The 19,751-nt window shown below is 40.8% G+C and overlaps 1 protein-coding gene across 1 annotated transcript in view; it reads left to right on the top strand.

Annotated features, from left to right (window-relative positions):
- Positions 1-178: 178 nt before the first annotated feature.
- GAN (gigaxonin) overlaps positions 179-19,751 on the top strand; it is a 56,522-nt gene continuing 36,949 nt past the window's right edge. The window contains exon 1 of the mRNA XM_008574004.1: positions 179-431. Coding sequence (XP_008572226.1) covers positions 179-431 — 253 coding nt within the window. The remainder of the gene's footprint in view (positions 432-19,751) is intronic.

Genomic DNA, 19,751 nt, shown 5'->3' with positions numbered 1-19,751 from the left:
GCCGCGGCGGGCGTGTCCCAGAGCCACTGATCCCCGACCTCCCGGCCGCCAGGGTCCTCCTGGTCACCGCTCAGCGCGGCGTCCCTCCCGGCAGACACCCTGGGCCGGGCCTCACTTGCCGCCGCCCCCCAGAACAGCCCCTGGGGCATTGGGGCCCCGGGGCGGGTCCGTGCTCCTCATGGAACCTTTGCGCCCCTTGGAGTTGTCCCCGGACCCGGGCCGTGACTCCTCCGCCCTGTCCCCTCCGGGTTCCCACCGCCTTGGCGAGTGCCGGAGCCCCGGAGGCCCCCGAGACGACGTCCTGGGCCGGCCCGGGACCTGCACCCGTGAGCAGGGCGGGGCCGCTCCCGGGAAGAGCCGCCCCCTCGCCGGGACCTCGCCCGCGGATCCCGGTGAAGTTTTCCGGCCGTTCTCTTCCAAACCTACGCGCAGTGGGTTTAACCTTTTAACATTTTAATCTTTGCACCAGGAAATGTTTGCCCTAATTCAGAAACAGTTCAAGTGCTCTTGTAACTTCTGGTTTCTCCGGGCTCTCATAAATAGCTCATAGCTGGCAGTTCAGAGGTTTGAGCAATCAATACCAAATTGGATCAGCAAGCCAGAGTCTTTCTTGTATCCTACGTACTCCCTGTTTGGGGAAATGCTTAGGAAGACTACTTTAGATGCATCATTGTTGCAGTTCTTTAAATGGCATCCAGCTGGCTTAAAAGAAATAAATTTCAAATCGTCAAACACATTCTCTCTGTTCCCATTCATTTTTCTCCACAGCAGTCACCACTATGATATACTCTGTATTTTACTCATTTACTTTGTTGATCTTTCCCAACCACAATGTAAGCTAAATAAGACCAGGGATTTTTCTTTTGCTCATTGCTGTACCCCGCACACCCAGCAAGAACAGTGCCTGGTGGGTTAGCAAATGTGTTGAATGAATGAATGACTGCCTTCCTTTCTACTGCATCAAATCCTCTAGGGAGGTTTGGCTCCGTTACTTTTCCATGTTAGGCATTCAGTTATACCTAATTTGGAAGAGCACTGGACTCAGAGTTTGAGACCTGCTTTATGCTTCCACCTTTTACTTATTAGCTGTGAGTTGTTGGTATATGACTTAGTCTTGGCCTCAGCTCACTAGTCTGACAAATGAGGGATAAAACCGTATCTTTATCTCATTTAATTTTTGACCACCTGTGAAGAAACATGTAATAGTGGGGTTTTTTTGGTTTTTTTTTTTTTCCTTTTTGTCTTTTTTCGTGACTGGCAACGGGATCGCAACCCTCGGTGTCACGTCTGCGCCGCGCTCAACCAGTGAGCAGACTGGTCTCTACATGGGATCCGAACCCTCGGCGGGAGCGCCACCGCGCTCCCAAGCGCTGCACTCTACTGAGTGCGCCACCGGGCCGGCCCGTAATAGTGTTTTGAACACGTCACTGGTCTGCAAACAAGCCTGCGAAATACCTGTTGAGTTAGAAAAGGTCTCCTCTAGTCCAATTTTGTCACTTTCTAAATAGGAAAACTGGGGCTCAGTGGGTGTTTGTGACTTGTCTTGAAGTTACTAGTACTTAGTGGTTGAAATAGTATTAGACTGCAAGTCAATGACACCTAGTCTACTCTTTTACCATACCAAGTTACAGCATTACTTGCATTTAACTGTTCTTTGTGTAAACTGTACCATTTGCTGGCTTACAGTATGTTATAGATTAAATGCTTATCAAGCACTTTCACATACCATCTTACTTTGATTTTCATTTTCTACCATCTTGTGCAGTTGGTATGGCAGATATTTTTTGAAGTTTAGAATGATCAATTTCAAGCCTATTTCAAAGTAATTTTACTAATCTGTATTACTACCTAGAAACTTTTTAGTAATTTTAAATACCAATACTATCGGTCTTTTGTAATGAATCTGTTTTGGTTGAACAGTTCTTTAGAGAATTATATTGAAACAAAATGAATTTGTATGTTCTAGAACTTGATGTTTCTTAACTTTCCCTTTTGAAACTTAAGCATTTAGATCTGCGATATTATTAATATATGAATTGGATGTTCAAAAATTTGATAAGTTATGAAGTTTTATAAAAATCTGAGTTTTGTTTAATGTCCTTAGTTAACCTAGTTTTAGAAACTGTCATAAGCAGTCTATAGTTGTATAGTTCAGAAGCAGTGTTTTATATTGCTTCCTGGATATATGCTCAACAAGGGGAGCCAATCTAAACCGGTCATACTAGGAAATAAAGCAATTCATTTGGCACACTTTCTGCTTAATGTAGAAAAGTCTTCTCACCTAACTTACTGGTTTAGTCTTTTACTGTGCTTTATCTTTGGTCTAGCATTTATTTTCCCTAACAGTCTTAGCAACCATACCACATTAGAAAGACTTTAAGTATAAAAGGAGAAAGCCAGAAAACTTACTTCAGCAACAAATCTGTCAGGATAATCTGAGAGAGGTCTGACATCTCTGGGTTGTGCAGCCTTAGCAGGCAGGACCTCCCACAATCTATCATTCAGCTCACTGAGCAGGATGCTACTTTCCCAGCACTCCCCTTTCCCAGCTTTTCCTTATTCTGATCCCTGGATGGCATTTTTCCTTTGATTTCGCTGGGAAAACTAAATGTAAACATAGCTGACAACCTTTAAGAATGATGAAAGTGAAATTATAGATATAATGACCCACAGAATCTTTCCTTTCTCGGCAACCCTGAGACCTATTGGGAAATGCTCCCTGAGGCTTACAGGAAATTTCCCTTTCTTTTGAATATTGTAAACATTGCTTTGCTTCATGTCTGAGGCACTTTCGATTCTGGCACAATTCCATTGATAAGGAGTTCAGACCTCTTTCTCTCATGAGTTGTGGTTCTTGGGGAGTAATGTATCTGAGAAGGATTTGAAAATGAAGTTCTGTGTGCTTCTGCAGTAACATTGTCGTAGCTCTGTACAGGTTCCTGGTCCTGTGTTCACTTATAAAAATTTAGGTTTTTCTAGGGACTTATTGCAACATTAGTTTGTTTAGCTTTCAGTCCTGGAGAATAAAGGAAAGAAAGATTCCCATGATTTTTTGATCCTTTGATGAGTTGACTACCAATGTAAATGGCTTTTTTTTTCTTATTTTTTGAGAGAAAGCTTGTCTAGTGAGTGTGGAATGAGATATTGGGCCTTGCATCCAGCCTACGTCATCTTGAACAACTTTTCTGTGCCCTAGTTTCCATACCTGTGAAATGAAGTTGGTTGGGCTACATGAACAGCAAATCCCCTTTGAGTCTAAATTGTGGAGCTCTGTGCTATTTTTGTTTTGCTTTGTGTGTATATGTTGGGGGGAGGATCTGTTTCTGTTCTTATACCTTTATTGTGTTATTTGAAGTTTTGTTACACATTGATGTTAAAGCGTTCCCCTCCCCCTGTCATACAGACCTTGTCGGGTATTGTGCTGTATAAATCCAGCCTTGTGGAGTTGTGCTGTAACAAGCATTTATTTAATGCTGTTAAGCTGGGTATGTTCCAAGGCCTAATTATTGATGATCTTGTTTTGCCATTTAAATCTAAAATTTGACCATAGATGATGCTGACAAAACTACTTAAGGAGACTAGTATGATCTCCGTAGGAGGTCCAAATATCATAGTAACATGGAAATTGTCATTATCCTCTTTTTGGGTATGTGAAATTTGTCCTGTGGTGTAATATCACATGGCGCTAAAGTTCATTCGCTTTGTCTGCTGTGTATAGAGCATGCTATTAGCCCACACTTCCTTTTCTTCATTGATTTATATGAATAACTGAGCAACCTCTTATCAGATTCTTTGCTTCCTTATTAGTGCTGAAAATATAGAGGCAGCAGTACCACTAAGTGTTCACTGGTAGCAGTGAAAGTTTGGCTGTGAAGCAAAGTGATTTCAGAGTAGTGCTCAGCTAATAGTAGTTTGCTTTCTTTATGATGTTTTCATAATGTTTCCTTTCCTTTCACTTGTATTTTGAGTTTATAGTCTTCTGTGTCTACAGCAGCTCCTGAGTGATTGTCATAGGATTTTGAATAGCAATTGTAGCCTCAGTTTCTTAGTGCTCAGTTAGAAGCTCCAGGTTCTGAGTCTCTTACTGAATACTGAGCATTCTTAAAATCAAATTGACCATACCTATCTCTTGGTGATGGGACGTAAGTTGGATCTGAATATCTTTTAATGGATCTAGGCCGTGTTTGTTTTGGTCTACGTACTACACAGCATTCCTAATAACTGCTTCGAAAGATGAAATCTGTCATGAAGGACTTACAGTTAAATGGTTTTAATTATTTTACTTTCCTTTTGTTTTTCCTTTTTGTTTTTTGTATTTGCAATCTTGCTTGATTAAACCCTGTTCTTACGTGAGTTCTTCAAAAGTGATATTAAAGTATGTTCAGTTTCAGAAGATCAAAGAAGTAGTTTGTCTGGACTTCTGATGAAACTAAGCGCTTGTAAATTGGAGCCCTGTTTAAATTTAACACAGATTACTCATTTCAGCATGAAGATATTTGTTTGTTTATACAGGACAGTGGTTGCCAATGTTAGTGGCAGTGAATGCTCTACTTCTGGAGAAGTTTTTGGAAGTTTCAGGTGTTGAAACAAATCAGTAAAATTCTTGTTAGACTAGTGACTAACATAAAGGGAAGTACTGAGCGATCAGATTTATTATAGAACTTTCCTGAAGATTCTTATTTTGAATCATAGTGATAGAAGTAAAACTTAGCTTTAGTTAATACTGTTTATCTGATTGATAAATCCTCTGTCTTTTGCCTAGAGCCTTTTGACTTCTACCTCTTCTTGTAGTTTGTGTTTTCTCCTGTACGTCCCCTTCAGTGTTCTTAAAGTAATTTATTATAAAATTTAGAGATTCAAGTAAAGTGCTGTTCCACATACAAACTCTGATTCCTTATGATATAGATTTGGATGTTATAAGACTAAGCATCCAAATTACAAAATCACCTTATCCATTGTTTAAAATATTAATCAGTTCTTCTCATGATATCAAAGCGGGACTTAGAATCTATTTATGATCCATAAAGAAAACATAGGGCAAATGAGGAGTCATTTGTCTTATGAGCACCACGCAGTAAGCCCTTTGGGAGCTGCGTCATCCTTCAGAAGGGTGTAAGACTATCATTTTGCGTACTAAAGCTGTAATATAAATGAATAATTTGTAAGTTGGAATTCTGGGTTAAGGGTGGAGATGCAGGGGTGTAGGGGCGTGACCAGTGGCAGGCTGTGGGTGCAGCCTTGAATTTGAGTGCTTCCCATGGGTTCTCAGCCTGTTAGATGGAAGGAAATCAAAGGCTGAGGTAAAAGTCATATGTCCATCTAAATGCACCGACACTCAGCTAGAGTTCTTGACCCCTGTGCTCAGAAGAGCAGAGAGTTCACTTGTCTTCCTAAGTACATATTGCCAAAGAGTGACTTAGCAATAGAATGATGGTTGGATGTTTGCTGCTTCCATTTTTTTGCAGTAATAAATGGTGAATGCCCTAACTTGTCACAAAATTATGGTAGAAATAATATGAAAAATAAATACATAGCACATTGTCACTTACTATTGTAGTGAAGGAATTTGCCTTTTTCCTCTGTTCAAAGATATTAGAAAAAATGGAGTACTTAGGGAAAATAAGATATGTTGTGAGATAAAACAGATATAGACTTCAAGCAATAAAGCTTTGAGAGGCAGTGTATATATTTCATAAGTGGAAGATAGGTGGACTGGTTTTAAAATAATCGACTGGTGAATAATGGAATATAGACCAATAACATATCTTTTGCTTTTCTTTTTTGAGATAATGTACTAACAGATATAGAAACTTAAATGTATATTTCATAAATATATGTGGTTCTCTCAACTACGAAGTATTTCTATATCCTTTTAAGAACAATTTTATTTATTTATTTATTTATTTATTTATTTATTTATTTTGTCCGTTTTTGTGACCGGTAAGGGGATCGCAACCCTTGGCCTAGTGTCGCCCGCACCGACTACGAAGTATTTCTATATCCTTTTAAGAACAATTTTATTTATTTATTTATTTATTTATTTTGTCCGTTTTTGTGACCGGTAAGGGGATCGCAACCCTTGGCCTAGTATCGCCCGCACCACGCTCAGCCAGCAGGCGCACCGGCCATCCCTATATAGGATCCGAACCCGCAGCAGGAGCGCTACTGCGCTCCCAGCGCCGCACTCTCCCGAGTGAGCCACGGGGTCGGCCCTTTAAGAACAATTTTAAAGACCATTTGTTGCTTGTGATTTTTATGTTAACATGGTAACAGGAATAGAAATATTTTGAAATATACTTTAATAGTCATATTAGCACTCATCAGTAACCAATTTCTTATGCCTCTGAATAATTGTTTACTATTATAGAGCTTGAAATGTTTACAGACTTTTGTCTATCAGTCCCTGAATTGGAGTGAACTTTGGATTGAAAATTCACATTTAGGATGGGAGACTGGTATGTTTCTTCTAACATGTAGAGAATATTTGCTAGAAATGAAGCCAGAAGTTTGAGGCCAGTGGGATTTTGAAGAGCAATGAGAATCTTTAGAAAGGTCGCTAATCATCACGTTTGCCATTCCCTGTCCATGCCGTAGCCCACTTTCTACCTCAGGGGTGAGATTGGAGGCCAGCAGGACCCACATGTCATTGTACAGTTTTCCATTTGGTTAGTAAGGGGAACAGTTTCCTGTAAATGTCCAGCTTCTCTTCCTACTCTAGAGCTAGTGTAGGGATTTTAGGTTTACCGTATGTTTTAGTCCGTTTTGTGTTGCTATAACAGAAATACCTGACACTGGGTAATTTATAAAGGAAAGAGGTTTATTTGGCTTACTATTCTGGGACAGCTGCATCTGGCATGGGCCTCAGGCTGCTTCTACTCATGGTGGAAAAGTAGCAGACAGCCGGTGGGTACAAGCAGATCACATGGTGAGAGGAAGCAAGAGAGAGAGAGAAGGTGCCAGGGTCTTTTAAACAACAAGCTCTCGCAGGAACTAATAGAGCGAGAACTCACTCATTTATTCCCCCTTCCCCAGGGAGAGCATTAATCCATTCACGAGGGATCCGCCCCCATGACTCAATCAGTTTCCAACACTGCCACATTGGAGATCAAATTTCCACATGAGTTTTGGAGGAGACAACACATCCAAACTCCATCACCATAGCAGATTAAAGACTTCTCTTTTGGTATGTGGTGGGTTGGTTTGTTCTGCTGCCTGGCTTCCTTAACAGCTACTGTCTTGTGTGAGCAAAGCTACCGACTTTGTCCCCTACCTAAGATTTATAATCCCTGTTGTTGGTAGGGAGGGAGTAACTCATTTTTATCACCTCCTGCAGTGGGGACAGGAGCAAGGTAGTTGTTATGCTTCCTTTATTTACAGTCTTCTCTTGTATTGATAGGAAAGGGGGCTATGAAAATGTTGACCTGTCAACTGTCACAGCTGTTGGTATATTCTTTAGAAATGTTATCACTGCCATAACCCATATTCTTGTGGTGGTGTGCTTACCAGTAATAGATTACAGTTCAAGAACTGGCATTGTCTAAAATGATTGAAATGTACTGTGCCTTATTTCATCACAGATATGGTTCACAGTAAAGGGACCTCATATATAATTAGTGTGGATTGTTCAGGGGGTTGATTACAGTTCAGGGGGTTGATTATAAACATACAGGCGATAACTCAAGAAGTCTCAGCAGCTATGAGGTGCCAGCGAGACAGTGGTAAGTGACAGACAAGGCTACTGCCCTAAAGAGTGCTACGCCCTCCAGGGCTCCATTTTCTTATGTGCCACCTGCTATTTGAGTGTGGATTTAGTGATCTTCCACCAACGGTATCAAAACTAAGACTGAATATGTAGAGATCTAAGTCAGTCTGTTTTTCTACCCCTGTGGGGCTAGTGAAGGAAATAAAGCTAAAGATTTAAAAATTATTTTTGATATTCACTTAATTTTTCAATATTGTATGTCCTCATGTTGTGGGTAGTATATCAGAGTATCAAGAATGGGGAAAGAATAGATTTGCTTTATTTATGAATGGAGAAAGAATAGATTTGCTTTATTTATGGAAGTAGACACTTCTGAAAGTCTACTCCAAAAGCTTATTTAATTGGCTCATTTGAGCATTCACTACTATATTAGTAACCTCAATTCATCACATTTACAGAAACTTTCTTTATGTGGAGAACATGAGTTCATTCAGTAACCTTTTCTCAAGTGTTTATCTGTAGCCCTGCTGTGACAAGACAGCCAGGGTGCCAGTGTCCAGGTGTTACTGAAACCCCAAAGGTCCGTTTGCTTGCCGCTCAGTAACCAATAATCGAGAGACAGGTGTTGGTGTAAGGAAAGGGAGCCTTTAACCAGGAAGCCGGCAGCCTGGGGAAATGGGCTCATGTCTCCAAGGCCATCTCCACTTTTCCCAGACTTGCCAAAGGGTTTTACAGAGCCTGGGGAAATGGGCTCATGTCTCCAAGGCCATCTCCACTTTTCCCAGACTTGCCAAAGGGTTTTACATGGACAGGTGGTAGGGGGCTGATTTGTGGTGACCTAAGCAAGGACATGCAGGCATAATCATAAAGTTGAAGATATACGTCAGAAAACTTCTCGGGTGGGAGCTAATTCATGGTGACCATCCTCCATGAAGTCAAGTTAACAGATTCAGTTCCTGTTAACCTCAAAAAGATCTAGTTAGTAAGCTAGTAAAGAATGGCTACCTGGGTTAAAAATTTCTTCTATGGGCCGGCCCGTGGCTCACTCGGGAGAGTGTAGTGCTGGTAACACCAAGGCTATGGGTTCGGATCCCATATAGGGATGGCCAGTTGGCACACTGGTTGAGTGTGGTGCTGACAACACCAAGTCAAGGGTTAAGATCCCCTTACCGGTCATCTTTAAAAAAAAAAAAAAAAAATTCTTCTATAATTATTCTGTGTACAGTGTGAGCAAAAGTCATTATGTTTTAGCAGTCATGTGAACAAAAATCATTGTATTCTAATGTCCAGCTGCAAGCTATGTGGTTCGGGTTACACGTGTAAGGAAAAAAAACTTTGTAATTTAGAAGTTTAACAAAATGGAGTCACTTCTGTTCAGCCTGTTACACAGGGAGTCTGGCTAGGGAGGCAGGCGATAAAGAAGTCTGATCACCAAGCAACATGAGCACTCTGCAGGGGACACACAGAGGACCAGAGGGGTCGCTGCTGTGGACCAGGTGAAGGGAGCAGCACTCTGAGACAGTGCTGTTGACACCAGAGAAGAGGCAGGGAGGCCCAGGGCACAGAAACACTGAGGTCCAGGGTAGAAACAGATTGGGGGATCTGGGAACAGAAGAGCACTGGCATACCAGGAGATAATGAACTGTGGGTGGTTGGCATCGAATCACATTAGAGGTGTGGGCAGGGCCTTGTCGTCCCTGAGTTCCAGGTGGCGTTTATACAGTAAGAATAAGTTCTCGCTGTAACGTTTCCCTGAGTAGCTCGATGTGTATAGGGAGGTGGCAGGGTGTACAAAATGGATGAAAAGGCAGTTTTTCAATGTGGTTTAGCCTGTGGTAGAGAGTTTGGGTTTTGTTTTAAGGATTATAGATGGACATCAATGGGTTTAAGAAAGGGAATATGTAGCCTCTTTGGTACATTTCTTAAGGTTACTCTGGCCACAGGATTGGATATGCATTATGAAAGTCAGGAGCGGAGGTGGTGGCCACTTAGGAGGACACTGCAGCTGTTCAGACAGGAAGTGGGATACCCTGGGCTAGGGTTTGCAGTGGAGTTGGAGTGAAGTGGCTGGATTGGAGATATTTGAAGGAGAGATCAGGAATGGCTCCCAGTTTCTCTGTTGACTTTCTTGCTGTGGCCAGTAAACAGTGCTCATCATCCTTTACTGTGAACATTAAATTAGGGATCATTCAGAATGATTTTGTAACGTACAGCTTAGTTATGAAAAAGCAAAGCGTGGAGCAAAAGCTATTTCCATTTTATCGATCCTTCTAGCTGTAGGAGTTCAGAGGGGAAGAACTACTTTCATATGGGCGATCACATATGAAAGGAACCCATTTTGAGCAAGACCTTGGAAATGATGATTAGGGGATGGGTGGGCAGGGCACATAAAGAGGGGCAAGGAGTCTCATTCAGGTAGAAGGAAGGTATAAATGCAGGAGCATCAGATATGCACTCAGGGCAGAGAATAGGCCGATTTGGCTGACTAGAGGCTTTGCAGAGGAATGGTGGGAAGTGTGGATGGGCAGAAAGGTAAGGAAGTATTCTAGAGTGCTGCCTGGTTAATTAGTTTAGATTTTTATTCAGTCATTAGTTGGTAATCATTAAAGAATAGTATTAGTAATGTGATGGAACTCTACCTTAAGAAGGTCATTTAGTTGTCATATGCCTCTTATACTGGGGTAGAATAAGAGCAGAGCTGCTAGGCTGATTGGATTAGCACACAATGGCATGTCCTAGGTATCAGGGAAGGAATCACCTGGTGGCTAATTGAATGTGGGAACTAAGGATGAAGCAAAAAGAAGCAATAACAGGTTTTGAGCTTGGCTGCTTAAGGAAAGTGGGGAAGATAACAATCTTAGATTTGTTGAATGTGAGATAACATTGCTGTATAAACACCTTAGTTATAGTCTTCTAGTACTTGACAGCTCTACAGACTGCTTCACATATCTGTGAATGTGGGGTTTTTTGCATGTGTTTCTTGTCTCTGCCTTTCTCAACCTCCTACTCTGGTCTGGCAGGTAAATTCGTATTTGTCCATCATGACCTGGTTCAAATTTTCCTTACTCTGTAACATTTTTCCAGCTCTGCCAGATAATCAGTTCCATCAACAGGCTCCTTTAGTAAGTATATGGTGTGTATCTTTAGGATGGCAGGTATCAGTCTTTTACTTAGTGTTGAGAAACAATAGACAGATGGACTGGGTGCTTTTAAAGCCCATTATCTACAGGGTCAGAGGCACTAAATTCATAAATGGAACTTCCATTTGTAAGAGAATTGAGTTGATTGTGATCTATAAGTAGTGATGAAGAAATGAAAGACCAGAGTTCAGGATGCTGTATATTTTGGACAGCTGAATATGCAAAACCATCTTACAACACAGTGTAACCTGTAAGAGAGTCTTCATTTTGTATAGTTTTAGATGGCATGGTCAGCTCCAACAAAGTCCATTTCTGGTGCCAAGGAACTTGGGAGAGGAAGAGACCAAATTCTTTATTCAGAAATAGTAGCTCCAATGAGATAGTTTTTGTTCCAGCATGACTAAAGAATTAATTGAGAAGCATTCATTTCCTTGACAACATTTTGGAAGGCATTATCAGCTTCAAGTTGTTTGAAGAAGTTTTTAGCAGAGGATTATAAGTTAAGGAGGCGCCAGAAGCAAAAAGGTGGTTTTAAGATAGAGCTTAAAGATGCTAAAGTGCAGGTCATCCTGAAGCTGCCTCTTATTTACAAAAGGGAATTACAAAGGGGTGTGTTTGAGGCTATAGTTTTTGTTTTCCCCTACTCCCATGATCTCCTTTTTGAAAAAGAGAAGAGTTTTTTAACATTCACTTAATGCCTTGAACTACCTTGAAAGGATGAATACAAAGAAGATAATAAATTCATTTAAATTCTTACTTTCTCTTTGGATTTATCCCGGAGGTCCACTTTCTTTGAAAAGGCATAAACCTTCCTTCTAACTCTCTACATTGGGAAAGAGAAAATGGAAAGTGAGTAGAAATATGAACTTGTTTCTGAAATATGGAGCTTCTCTTGTAATTAGTACCATTTGTAATATTGTAGCAAAAAAGAACTAGATAAGCCAGTTCTTAATTACAGAGGGAAAACTTGTAAGAGTGCCCCCAAAATCAAAGGGACTTAACTCTTGAGATGATCATTTGCATGGGGTCTCAAGGTTATAGAAGGAGCCTCTTTTGAGTAGCTTCTGAAAAATAATGCCTAAGTAGAAAATCTGGAATAGTTTGACAGGTTGTGGCATGAATGTGTTTCTTTTATGTGTATTTCCAAAAGGTCAGGGTGTGACCAGAACAAGGAATCAGGCTTGTTTCATTCTAGAAGAATTTTTTTGCTTCACAAGTTGCTGCATCATGATTCTGTCTTTGAACTCATCTTAAAATTTTAACTTGCATTTTTAAACTTTGTCTTTTAAGAGGAAATTTTATTGACTGCTTTACTTTGAAGATCATAAGAACTAGATTTAAATTTTAAAAAATCTATTTTATACACAAAAAAATGTGGAAAATCACATGAGAGTTCAGTTATTTATGTCACCCTAAATTAACTTCTGGTTCTGAACAGTGTACTTAATGTATTGTTATGGTTGTAATTTACATACACGTATTATATGTAGTTCATCTTTTTTCTTTTTTTATATCAATATTCCTTAATTTTTTTCTAGTGCTTTTGTGATTTGATCTTTTATTTATTTATTTACTTTTATTGGTTATGAATATTCATGAGGTACAAAGCTGATTGTTACCCCTGGTGGCCATAGTGTGAGGGCCAAATTCATACTGGCAGCATACCCATTTCCACAAATTGCATTTGTACCCCATGTCCCCCACCCAGTTATCCCCAATCTCCCTTTCTCTCTCCCCGCCACTCAACTTTGTAGCCCAAGTAATGTTCTCTCCCTCTGCAAGTCCAATGCACTATTGTGTTCTTTCCTTCCTTCTTTCTCTCTTAGCTCCCACATATGAGTGAGTACATGTGATATTTATCCCTCTGTGCTTTGCTTATTTCACTCAACATAAGTTTCTCCAGGCTTATCCATGTTGTTGCAAATGGGAGTATTTCATTCTTTTTTATGGCTGACTAATATTCCATGGTCTGTGTGTATATATATACACACCACAGTTTCCTTATCCGTCGATGGACATTTAGGTTGGTTCCAGGTCTTGGCTATTGTAAACAGAGCTGCATTGAACATGGGAGTGCAGGTATCCCTTTCACATGATGATTTCCATTCTTCTGGGTATATACCCAAAAGAGGGATTGCTGGATTGTATGGAAGATCTATCTGTAGTTGTTTGAGAAACCTCCATACTGTTTTCCATAGTGGTTGTAATAATTTACAGTCCCACCAGCAGTGTACGAGTGTTCCCTCCTCAGCATTTGTTACTTATTGTCTTTTTTATTATAGCCAGTCTAACTGTGGTAAGGTGGTATCTCAATGTAGTTTTAATTTGCATTTCCCTGATGACTAGTGATGTTGAGCATTTTTTCATGTACTTGTTGGCCATTTGTATGTCTTCCTTTGAAAAATGTTCAGCTCCTTTGCCCATTTTTTAATTGAGTTGTTTGTTTTTTTACTGTATAATTGCTTGAGTTCCTTGTGTATTATGGATATTAATCCCTTGTCAGATTCTTAGGTCTGAGCACAGACTTTATGGACATGAACCCGATAGCACAAGCAGCAAAAGAAAAAATAAACAAATGGGACTGTATCAAACTAAAAACCTTCTGCACAGCAAAGGAAACAATCAACAGAGTGAAACGGCAACCTGCAGAGTGGAAGAAAATTTTTGCTAATTATGCATCTAACAAGGGATTAATATTCATCTTTTTTCTTGAAGTCATTTCACATCCTTCTCAAATATCTCAATGTAATGCTCACAATCATTACTTTTAATAGCTATTTATTATTACATCATATTGTCCCATATAATTTGCTTCATCATTCTCCTGTTTGACATTTTAATTTCTAGTGGTTTTTTTTCTTCCAAATAGTCACATTAAACAAATCAGAAAAAAACTTTTGGATTTTTTATTCTTTATATTTTTTGTGGGTACAGGTAAACCCACGTTGGGGGCTATATCCCTGATCAGAAGATAGAAATATTTGTTATGTGAAACCAGATTACTGTCCAGGAAGACTGTATTATCATATACAGACCCTAGCAGTGTGTATCAGATTTTTTTTATTTTTTTTTTTAGCAATCACCATTACTTTGTAACTTTGGGGAAAGATTTCTCAAAATTGTTATATATCATGTATGTGTTAGACTAGAGTTTAAAATGTTGTGTGGTTGTGGGACATAGTATAAAAATACCCAGGGCAGGGATTGGCAAACTTTTTCTGTGAAGGGTCAGAAATATTTTAGGTTTTGCAGGCCACATGTGGCCTCTGTCACGTATGCCTTTGTTTTTGTCTTAACAACCTTTTAAAAATATAAAAAACATTTTTAGCTCAAAGGCCATATAACAACAAGCAGCAGATTGTAATTTGTCAACCTTTGTCTACAGTATTCAATTTTTAAGAATTTTTTTAAAAATTTGGACATATAAACTTTTAATGTTATTCAAATTAATGTAAATGATTAGTTACATGCCAGTCTTCTATATAGCTAAGATTGACAATCAAGGCAATTATCCCTGGCTCTCTCCCCTCCTGTTCGCCCACCCATATTCTCTTATTTCTTCTAGGTTGTTGTTCTGTTGTATGTCCTCTTCCTCTCCTGTATTTTTTATTTTTTTTCCTTCTCTCCTGGCTCCTTTTCCCTAGTATAAAAGTATGTGTCATTTCCAGTGCCAGACATATAGGAGATCTACAAATGTTGGATGAATGCATCTGTTTAAAGCAAATAGACTGCATCATCTTCTAACAAGTGCATGATTACCTTGACTTTGCAACCAAGATTCTTGAAAAAATAGTCTCTGTATCTTGTGCACAGTCTCACCTCCTGTTTTGTCTTCTCCCTGCAGTTAGGCTTGTATCTCTTGATTCCCTTAAAACTGTTCTTTAAAAAAACTGCAAAATGTTGGGCCGGCCCGGTGGCGCACTGGATAGTGTGCCGCTTAGGAAGCGCGGCGGCGCTCCCGTCCGAGGGTTCGGATCCCACATACAGACCGGCGCCCACTCACTGGCTGAGCGAGGCGCGGGAGCAACGCCGAGGCTTGCGATCCCGTTGCCGGTCCCCGGTCCAGTACGGGGGCAACACTGAGGGTTGCGATCCGTTGCCGGACACGGAAAAAAGACAAAAGACAAAAAAAAAAACAAAAAAAAAAACTGCAAAATGTAATTGCCAAACAAAGTGAAACTTTTTAAGTGTTTACCTTACTTGACCTATTTGCCATATTTATCACTACCTGCTTTTGATCATTTTCTTGATGCTTGCTTGTTCTCTCCAGGCTTCTGTGACCCCTTTTGTTCCATTTTCCCCACAGTTTGCTTTTCTGGCTCCCCTGCCTGTCTGTCTGTACACCTCGACTAGGCAAAATGTTCTGTCCTCATCCTATACTCTTTCCCACAACGACCTCATCTACTCCAAAGGTGTTGTTACCTCTTCCTCTCTCCCCAGCCCTATCGATCTGACAGCCTGCTATGTGACCACCTGAAACCCAGTCAGGCCTAGCTCTCTCTCCCCCAGCTAGGTTGTCCTTCATTTGTTGTGCTGGTTAATATACTACCAGACACCCCAGGAGAAACATGGGCATCACAGGAGATGCCACCTTCCCCTAGCACCTCCACATCTAGTTGACACCCAGACTGTTGTTACCATTGCCACTTCCCCTACTCGAGTACTAGCTTTTCTTAGTTCTGAGTTTGATGGGATCTCTTACTGTCTGTCTGCCTCCATGCTCAGTCCTCATCAGTCTTGTTTCTAGAATGTAATTGGTTACTGTTTAAAACTAATGTCTTTGGGCCGGCCCGGTGGCGCACTGGAGAGTGCACCGCTTGGGAGCACAGCGGTGCTCCCACCGAGGGTTTGGATCCCATGTAGAGACCGGTTCCCGCTCACTGGCTGAGCGCGGTGCTGGCGCGCACCGAGGGTTTGGATCCCATGTAGAGACCGGTTCCCGCTCACTGGCTGAGCGCGGTGCTGGTGCGACACTGAGGGTTGCGATCCCGTTGCCGGTCCCCAGTACAGGCGCGACACCGAGGGTTGCGATCCCGTTACTGGTCAGTAAAAAAAGACAAAAAGGAAAAAAAAAACAACAAAAAAAAACTAATGTCTTTGGTGATGTAGTTGATTCAGGGCTGGGGCAGGAAAAACACACCATAAGCCTGGAGCATCTTGTGCTAGAAAGTATGGAGGGGCTCAGAAGAAGATAAAGGTTTCTCGAAAGGCTGGAGGGGCCAACCTGAAAGAACTCCCAATAGCCAAACTGCAACAATTTGAGCAGGAAAATAAATAATGATAATATTGGGTTATAATCCTTAGAATAAAATAAACGTCCATGGGTCTGTGAACGAAGAAATGAATGAATGGATAAATAAACTAATAAATGGAATAGAGGAGACAGTTCTTTCTTACAAAAGAATTTCAATTAATATATGTAGGAGAAATAGAGAATACAAAATTATCATTGAAACACCACAATAATAATTGTCATAGGGAAGATCCACCTATGGATACTAAAATTAGTGGGCAAGAGAGGAGGAAAAGGATATTTGAATACTCTCAAATTACCTCCTCCAGTGTGTTTATTAATTACAAAGAGAAAGATAGTAACTTGACAGTGGAGAAATCTAGCAGACACCACCTTAAGCAAGTGACCAAGGTTAACCTCACCAGTAATTAGTCATATCAACGTCATGTTCTCCCTGATGTGATGTGGAAAAGGGTATGATGTTATTCCTATAGTGTTCCTGCCAAAAATGTAGAACGTCAGTGTAATCATAGGACATTAAACAAACCCAAGTTGAGGGCCATTTTATGAAATAATTGACCAGGACTTATCAACGTGTTGAAGTCAAGGAAGACGAGGAAAGTCGGAAGAGCTGTCACAGGTTGGAGACACAGCCAAATGGAGTCTGAGGCCCTAGGTTGGATCCTGGAACAGAGAAAAGACATTAGGAGAAAACCGATGATATTTGAATAAAGTCTGTAGTTTTGTTAGTAGTATTGTACCAATATTAATTTCTCAATTTTGATAATTGTTGGGCAAAGGGTGTATAGGAACTCTACAATTTTTAGAAACTTTTCTATATGTCTAAAATTGCTTGAAAATAAACAGTTAAAAAGAAAGCCAAACTCCGAAGGAGTGGCTCCATTTCTCTTAAGGTGAAGTCCAAATTCCTTCGAAGGGTGTTCAGGTCCTTCGGGGCTGGCTCTTCTCAACCCTCCCTCCTCCCCACCCTCTTCCCCCATATACTTTATCTACCTCTACTCTCCAGCCTTGCTAGATGCCTGGCATTCTCTCCTTCCCTGAATGTGCAGTGCTTCAGTGCCTGTGCTGTCCCCCCTTGTTCGTGTACTTCCTCTCCTTCCTGATATGCCTGTAAAATACTCAGCAAAGACCCAGTTCAGGTGCCACCTCTGTGAAGTTTTCTGTGATCACTCTCTCCAGAGAGCTGTTTGCCCTCCTTTGTGCTTAGGATAGCACCTGCTTCACGGTGTTCACAGTGATCTTCTTGTCACGTCTCCTTGGTCTCCAGTCTGTGGCAGGTCCTCTGTCTGTCTTTGTCTTTCATGACCATGACACTTTTGGTGAGTACTGCTCAGTTACTTTATAGAATGCCCCTTGACTTTGGTTTGCTTGATTTCTTACTATTAGATTTGAGTTGTGCATTTTTGATAGGAATACTACAGAAGTGATATTGTGTCTTTCTCAGTGCATCATATCAGGAGCCACACAATGTTAGTTTGTCCCAACATTGGTAATGTTCAGTTTGATCACGTGGTTTGGTTTTTTTTTTTTTAATTTTTTTGGCAGCCGGCCACTATGGGGAGCCAAACCCTTGACCTTGGTGTTATAACTCCAAACTCTAACCAACAGAGCTAACCAGCCAGCCCAAGATAAATTTCTCCTGTTAGTTTGTCCCAACATTGGTAATGTTCAGTTTGATCACGTGGTTTGGTTTTTTTTTTTTTTAATTTTTTTGGCAGCCGGCCACTATGGGGAGCCAAACCCTTGACCTTGGTGTTATAACTCCAAACTCTAACCAAAAGAGCTAACCAGCCAGCCCAAGATAAATTTCTCCTTGGTTCAAATCACTTGATTCTCAAAGGCATACAATTGCTATTCTGATATTTCTTCTAGATATGGATGTAATTGGACATAGCTACTCAGAACAAAGCTAAATACAAAATGCCATATTTCATCTTCAAAGTGGATGATGTGATATTGTACTAGTTTGTTTTCTGTTGTTTACAACAGAATACCTGAAACTGGGTAATGTATAAAGAAAAGAGGTTCATTCCTTACAGTTTCAGAGGCTGGGAAGTCCAAGGTCCAGAGAATACATCTGGTGAGGGCTTTCTTCTTGGTGGTAACTCTACAGCATCCCAGGGTGTCACATGACAGGGATGGCAAGAGCCCTTTCATGTGCCCTCCTTATAAAGCCACCACTCTGCCTTCATGACAACCTACTAAACCATTACCCCATTAATCCATGAGAGTATTAATCTGTTCATGAGGACAGAGTCTTCACAATCCAGGCACCTCTCAAAGGCCCCACCTTTCAGATACTGTAATCAGATTGCTCACCCTCTTAACCCTGTTACTATGGGGATTAAGTTTCTAACACATGAACTTTTGGGGGACACATTTAACCCACAGCAGATACCAGGAGGAAAATGGGAGGCATATTTGTGAAATGTCATGTGTTGTGTAGTTGGAGGAAGGGAGGTTGTCGGGGAAGGAAAGGATTTTGGCCGTAGCCTCCTGGGAGTTGTTCTGCATCCTCTGTTGGATCTGCTTCACCTTCACTGCCATTTTGTTGGTTGGTGGGATGACACTTGGACAGTAAACTTGTGATTTTCCTGAAACCTTTCCTAACCTGTTTTTTTTTTTTCATGACATTGTAACTCCTGATTTTCCCAGGCAGGGCACTGGTGATGGCGAGTGGAGAGCAGTGAAGTGGGGGATGGGTACACCAGGCTTATCCACAAACAGAACACCTCCTCTACAGACAGCCTGAGAGTCCAGTTCTTAGGCCCCAGCACAAAGGCAGATTATTACATTGTAGACATTTGAGCAGCTTTGGAATAGTTGAACATTTGAGCATTAAATTCTTTTTTTTTTTTTGTCTTTTTTATCTTTTTCGAAATTCTTGAATTGCTGTCTGTAAAGGACACCCTGAGTTGATGTGGAAGGAGAGCATCACCTCCTCATTGTGGACAAACCAGGATGTAGTGCAAAAAATCTCACAACTGTTATCTGGTTAACAGTGCCATTTCTGAATGGTTGTGGGCATTTGATTTCAGGGCCACAGGAAAACAGTCATTAACATTGGTTCCCTAATCTGGTTATGTGCTCATTATCAGGTAAATATTTAAGTGCCCATTCAGTGCCAGACATTTTATTAGGTATGGGGATAGAGTAAGGGGGAAAAAAGTCTCTATCTTCATGGATGTTGACATTAAATAAATGCAATTTTATTAGATGGTGATAAATTCTATGAAGAAAAACAAAGCAGGGGAGGAGGAATGGGGGGATTGTTATGTGAGATAGGGTGGGTACCTAGGCTGCTCTTTGGAGGTTCAGAGACATGAATCCAGTGAAGGATTGACCCAGGTGAAGATGGGAGTGAGGTGTGGAGAGAGCATTCCAGGCGGGCGGATGTGTCAGGATGAGCTGGGAACTTTTTATACGTACAGTCCCAGTCCTGATTGAATTGGTCTGAGATGGGACCCAGGAAGCTGCTTTTTTATAAAAGCTCTCTGGAAGATTCTGGGAGGCCAGGTTGAGGAACTACTCTTAAAATTCATTCAAATTGGGAGTTGTTCCAGGATCTATGTGGGGAAAAAAAGATCTGATGGTGTAAGTAAAAACCATATTCTCTTTAGGTAAAAAGAATTGGAGGCTAGAAATTCATTGGCTA

The sequence above is a fragment of the Galeopterus variegatus genome, unplaced genomic scaffold, assembly GCF_000696425.1.
Source record: "Galeopterus variegatus unplaced genomic scaffold, G_variegatus-3.0.2 Scaffold982, whole genome shotgun sequence".
Classification (NCBI taxonomy): domain Eukaryota; kingdom Metazoa; phylum Chordata; class Mammalia; order Dermoptera; family Cynocephalidae; genus Galeopterus; species Galeopterus variegatus.
Note: the sequence above shows the minus strand (reverse complement) of the source record. Positions and strands in the feature narration are given on the sequence as shown.